The following is a 6,407-nucleotide window of genomic DNA, read 5'->3' as shown; positions in this document are numbered from 1 at the left end:
TGGATCGGAAATTAAATCCTTAGATATAAAATATTAAAAGGGTAAATTACAATTTTTGTAATTGAACTTTAGCCTCTCTTCTAGTTCTCTCATTGTACTTTAAATCTTTTCAATTTCCTCACTAGACTTAATACATTAGATTTTTTTGTCACTCGCCCGTTAAATAGTTAATGACATTAAAGTTGGCTGTTATATAGATGCAAAACGATGTTGTTTTGCATGAAAATTTTAATTTTTTAAAAACGGCATAATCTTTAACGCCATTAACTATTTAACAGCGGGGTGACTAAATAGAAGAGAGAATAAATTTCAGTTACAAAAAAAAAACCAATGAGTTAAGTTTAGTGAGAAAATTGAAAACTTTTAAAGTTCAATGAGCAAAATAGAAGACAGTAAAATTCAGTGGTGAAATTTATAATTTACCCATCTTCAAAACAATTAACAAAAGACACATACTTTAATGTATCCAAGTTAAATTTTTTGGTTCATAATTGTATCCAAATTAATTGTTACTTGAACACTTGACATTTTCATTTGCATCCAAGGTTTTACCAAAGATTAAGACTTGAGATTTTTATTTGTTCAACTGATTTTTTATTTGGTGGGCAGTTGCAAAATATTTTAGATTTAAAAACCCAGTAGTTTTGAATTAAATCTTAAAGTTAGCATCTTTATTCATCTTTTTCGTACTTTTTTTTGGTTAGCAAAGCATCCCAAGCTTAGAACTTTGCCCTTTAGTCTCAGTTTCTTGATAAACCCCACATCTCTTTTTCTTCGTTTTTGGATTGATGAATTCTACTTGTTGGCGATAAAAAGAAATCAGCAAATTACAGTGGGGGAAAATGAAGCCGTACATTTTTGTTGCCACTAGTTCTTGCCTATGGAGTTTCTTTGGTGACTAGCGGTTCTTTCCCTAGTAATGAAGGTAATGTGCTGTTCGTTGTTTTTTTTTTCTTCTTCTTTTTTTTTTTTTTGCAGATCTTGATTGGTTCCTTAGAAAGTGTGGGAAAATATAATGATCCTCAACTGTCAATTAGTGTTACATGTTGTTTTAGTTCAGTTCTTTTAGATTTTATGTTGTTGCATTTAGGGATGTACTCATTTCAAGCTTCAATATTGTCCAACATTTTTTTTGAGTTGGGAACTCTGGTTATTTGCAGTCAAGGCCCTTATGACATTCAAGGGAGGTATGTCTGAAGACCCAAGTCTGGTTTTGTCAAACTGGAATGCTTTGGATGCTGATCCCTGTGACTGGTCTGGGGTTACTTGTAATAAGGAGAGACAACATGTTATAAAGATGTAAGCATGATCCCACAACTTTCCCAACTTCTTTAATGTTCGATTGACTTGTTTTCGGACTAACCATGTTTCTCTGTGTTGCAGAAACATGTCGGCTTCATCTCTGAAGGGATTTCTTGCACCGGAAATCGGCCAGATTACCTACTTGCAAGAACTGTATGTTGTTCTTATTTGGTCGAAGTGCTCTTGGTTCGGCTTTTTGTCGTTCTCCGATCGTCATAGTTGATGCATTCATTTGTGTTTTTGTAGAACTTTACGCTCAAACAATCTGTTTGGTGTAATACCTAAAGAACTTGGCTTGTTGAAGTTCCTCAAAGTCTTGGATCTGGGGATGAATCGACTCACTGGTCCAATTCCTTCAGAGTTAGGGAATTTATCCAGCGTGATGAAGATGTAACCTGAATTTTATGCGTCATGTTTTGAGGAAATGAACCTACTTTTCCGGTTATTTATGCAGTTTTCTTATTTTCGTTCTTTTGTTATCACAGAAACCTTCAATCAAATGGGTTAACAGGGACCCTGCCGGCCGAGCTTGGCAATTTAAAGTATCTTCAGGAACTCCGTCTCAATAGAAATAAACTTCAAGGAGCTGTTCTTGCTTATAGAAATTCAGCATTTACAGCTGAGACACATGGAATGTAAGTAGAATATTGTTTCAATAAAATCATGTTCTATTTAGCTCTCGAGAAGGAATCTTTTTGATAAACGGCTCATTAGAAACTATGCCTTATTTAATCTTTTTGCTGAACAAACTTAGATTAAATGATACTTTAGATGTGTTGATAATGATTGAAAAGTATGGTGAACAAGTAGCATTTGCTACCTAGATTAGCACTATAATACGTTACGCTTTTTCTTTGTATGTGTAATGCATGACTGATCGACATATGGAGAATATGGCAAGCTCTTAACTATATCTTCTTCAGAAAATGAGACCCTTTTTGCCTGGAAAACTGATGTTCAAAAACAGAGAAATATCCCAGTATCGGATAATGATTCAAGAAAATGAAAATACAAAGACTTCTCCATTTATTTAGCCATTAAAGTGAATCATGTAAGCTTTTCAAAGTTGATCTGTAATAATTCTCTTCTCTTCAGGTATGCTTCGTATTCAAACTTAACTGGACTTTGTAGCTCAGCTCAGTTAAAGGTGGTAGATTTCGCGTATAATTTTTTGGTTGGAAGCATTCCCAAGTGCTTCAAACACCTTCCCAAGTAAGCTTTCCTTTCCTGTGTCATTGATCCATGACGGCTTCTTTTTATCCGGTTGGTTTATGTTTTTCCCATATGATTAATGCAGCGCTAGCTTTCAAGGGAACTGCTTTCAGGACACAGATGCTAAACAGCGTTCTAGCACGCAATGTGGTATATGTTCATTACATAACCTTCCCTTTGGCTGTGGATCGATGAATATTTGAACAAAAAAATATACATATTCTTGCCCAAAACCGACTATTGTATGACATCTTGGAGTATTCATGCTTCATTTATTGGACCAACTCTAGCTGATGGTCTTATGACTATGAAATAATTCAATATCGATGATATCATAGTTGATGGTGAAAATATTCCTTTTTTTTAGGTGCTATTCCATCCGAAAAACAGGAAGCACCCAGCCGCAGGCAGCAGCATGCTGAAGATGTTACAAAGCATCTGAAAGCATCAAAACCTGCCTAGCTCTTGGTTCTTGAAATCGTGGCTGTAATCATGGTGGGATCTCTCTTTCTTTTCGCTCTCCTCGCTGCTTTTCAAAGGCGTAATAACAAATCTGCAATCATAATCCCTTGGAAGAAATCAGGGAGTGAGAAGGATAATGTGGTAGTATACATAGGTTAGTTTGCTATAAATGGCATTGAATTGTTAACTACTTTTCCCCAGATTTACTTCAATATTTTGTTCTTCGAAGTAATAGCGATTAATATCACGACTTTCTGGCAGATTCTGAGTTATTGAAAGATGTGACTAAATATAGCAGGCAAGAGCTTGAAGTAGCTTGTGAAGACTTTAGCAACATTATCGGTTCCTCTTCGGATAGTTTGGTCTATAAAGGCACCATGAAGGGTGGGCCTGAAATTGCGGTGATATCCCTCTGCATCAAACAGGAGCACTGGACCAGTTATCTCGAGCTCTATTACCAAAGAGAGGTACTTGTTATTGCATAACAGTATGATAAAATTTCGTAAAAGAAGTGAAGGTGCTTTAAAATGCCAGAATTAATGAAATTTTAGAGTAATCTGGTTCTAAATTTTCTGTTTATTTCTATTCAGGTGGCAGATTCGGTGAGATTAAATCATGAGAATGTAGGGAAATTACTAGGTTACTGTAGAGAGAGCGGTCCGTTTACAAGAATGCTTGTTTTCGAATATGCATCGAATGGAACGCTTTATGAGCATTTGCATTGTAAGCATACTCCCTAAGTCGATTTCTTACATACAATGATTTAACATTTTTGTCATCAGCTTTTACCTTGGTAATCGATTTTCATGCAGGCGGTGAAGGATCCCAATTATCTTGGACAAGACGTATGAGAATCATTCTCGGCATTGCTCGAGGACTCAAGTATCTTCATACAGAACTTGAGCCACCATTCACTATATTAGAGTTAAACTCTAATGCTGTGTATCTTACAGAGGATTTTTCTCCCAAGGTATCTCCTCACTTCTAGCCATTACATGCATAAGCATTTAATAGTTTGTTCATGATCTGGAATCCCGGGAATATTCGAGTTAGGGTCATTTCTAACTTATCTAAAATGTCGGTCCTGGTATCTTGATTTGAACCGTAATTCATAATCTGACTATGCAGTTGGTTGATTTCGAAAGTTGGAAGAGTATACTTGGAAGATCGGAAAAGAACTCTGGCACCGTCGACAACAATGGAGCTGTTTGTCTGCTTCCTAATTCTGTGGAGAAACGCCATCTCGACATCCAGGGAAATGTCCATGCATTTGGCGTACTTATACTGGAGATAATAAGCGGGAGGCCTCCTTTCTGCAAGGACAGAGGTTCCTTGATAGATTGGGTAAGCGATCGTGTCGAACTCTCATTTTCCGATGACAAAAATGCCGGTTAGCTTCATTCATATGCTCCATGCATGTTACAGGCCAAGGAGTATCTTGAATTACCAGAAGCTATGTCTTACCTACTGGACCCGGAGCTAAAACATTTCAGGTATGAAGACCTCAAAGTTATCTGTGAAGTTATAAGCCTTTGCATCCATCCCGACTCTTCAAAACGGCCATCCATGGATGAAATAAGCCTCACTTTCGAGCATGAAATCGACACATCGGTATCGGTCGAGCTCAAATCATCTTTGGCATGGGCAGAACTTGCTCTTTCATCATGATTGACTTGAAAGCTCTCACACACTGTACATCAAATGCATTCTTCTGCCTCCATTCATTCTTTTTTGTAAATGCTGCTGCCATACTAAATGAAACATTTGCGTTCTATGCTTCAAATGTCCACTTTTATTGTAAGGTAAAGTACGCAAATAGTAAGTAAATTCTATTAAATGATCTTTTTGATCACTAAAGTTTTAGAAATTATAAAATGATCATCAGGCTTATTGAATGCGTATGGGGATTGAGTAAAAAGAATTATTCATTTCTAAAGGGTAAAAATATAGACAAAACATTGTGTATGGGGATTGAGTAAAAAGAATTATTCATTTCTAAAAGGCAAAAATATAGACAACATTGTTGTAATAAGTGAAGACTATAAGGTAAGCTATTTTATTTAGAGAGCCCTCTCTTTGACAATATCAAAGCTCATCTCACTTGGATCAATGGCTTGCATTCCACTTGAAAACCATCTAATTCTCGTCTTAATCTGTCTTCGGATCTCGCATATATAGATGGGTATGGGTCAGGTTGGGTTCGGTTTTCAGCCAACTTGACCAGACCTGAAAAATAGACCTCCAACTCTTGAACCTGATAAAAAAAAATAGATCTCACCACCTCCATTTTAATCCTACTAGGTCTGAGTTTAGGGTGATTTCACCAACCCGATAAAGCTTGAATCTGATCCAACCCAACTTGGAATAAATATATTTTAAATAAATTATTAATTTTTAATCAATAAAATAAGGATCTAATTGGAAAAATAATATAAAGATGGATATTCTTGCAATTATTATTAAAATATATAAATAAAATTATATTATTTTTCGGATCAGGTCGAATAAGATATTTTTCACCTTAAACCTGAATCCGACCAGACCCAAACTTCTACTCTAAAAAACCTGACCCGAACCTGAATTTTTTTAAAATACAACCCAGTTGGATCGGGTCGAAACCCGCTAAGTTCAGGTCCCAACTCAGTCCCTACTCGCATACAACATTTTGCTTCTCACCCTCGATGAGTCGGGTGACCTATACCAATAATTACAAAACCCATTTTACGTAAAAAAATTCATGCATTTAAGATTATATTTAAGAGATTCTTGTTATCCCTTGAGGTTTTGAGTTCGAGTATCGCGCATGCAAGATAAGAAAGTTCATTCTCAAATGATTTTTATTGTAGCACCGTGAAATGAAGAAAAGGTATGAGCATTAATTTTTTAAGAGTGGGTGACAAAATAAAACCAAAATGTAACATTAGATATAATTTTGATAAAAAATAGTTTGATGACCAAAACAAAACAAAAGTAATAGTTGAGATACTAAACATGTAATGTACCACAAGTTGTTTCCCAACAATTTTATTCCCTCAATTGTCACACCCCGAATTTGGGCAAAAATTCTCTCTTAAAGATTAAGGGACCAAGTTGTAAAATTCTAAAAAATTTAGGCACTTTTCAAAATTCATGAAAGTTTGGGGATCTAAACTAGAATTGAATTATCCCTGTTTAGTTAAAATAAAAAAAAGGGCGATATTTTCATAATGTGTGGCCGAAAGGAATTAAACTTATGACTCACAATAAGGATGCCCATGCCCCTCTTCCTCATTTTTGAAAACTAACCAAAACCCATTCTTCACTGTTGAGCTTCGATCGGCCACCATCCGATCAGTTGTGGCATGTACTGTCGCCACCGTTGCCTTTCTTCGTCGTCCTCGAACAAAGCCCATCCATTCTATCTCGGTGAAATCACATCAATCATCGTAAAA

General features: G+C 35.9%; 1 protein-coding gene across 1 annotated transcript; it reads left to right on the top strand.

Annotated features, from left to right (window-relative positions):
* The first annotated feature begins 753 nt into the window (after nucleotides 1–753).
* Nucleotides 754–4,699, top strand: LOC120163548 (probable LRR receptor-like serine/threonine-protein kinase At1g63430). The gene is given in 13 exon segments (XM_039173461.1): nucleotides 754–930; nucleotides 1,166–1,299; nucleotides 1,384–1,455; nucleotides 1,549–1,692; nucleotides 1,788–1,937; nucleotides 2,398–2,514; nucleotides 2,600–2,664; nucleotides 2,882–3,130; nucleotides 3,238–3,443; nucleotides 3,567–3,699; nucleotides 3,789–3,946; nucleotides 4,105–4,320; nucleotides 4,402–4,699. Coding segments are annotated over 12 exon segments (1,881 nt in total). The 5' UTR covers nucleotides 754–930; nucleotides 1,166–1,171; the 3' UTR covers nucleotides 4,645–4,699.
* Nucleotides 4,700–6,407: the final 1,708 nt, after the last annotated feature.

The sequence above is a fragment of the Hibiscus syriacus genome, unplaced genomic scaffold (assembly GCF_006381635.1).
Source record: "Hibiscus syriacus cultivar Baekdansim isolate YM2019G1 unplaced genomic scaffold, ASM638163v2 tig00111463_pilon, whole genome shotgun sequence".
Taxonomy (NCBI): domain Eukaryota; kingdom Viridiplantae; phylum Streptophyta; class Magnoliopsida; order Malvales; family Malvaceae; genus Hibiscus; species Hibiscus syriacus.
Note: the sequence above shows the minus strand (reverse complement) of the source record. Positions and strands in the feature narration are given on the sequence as shown.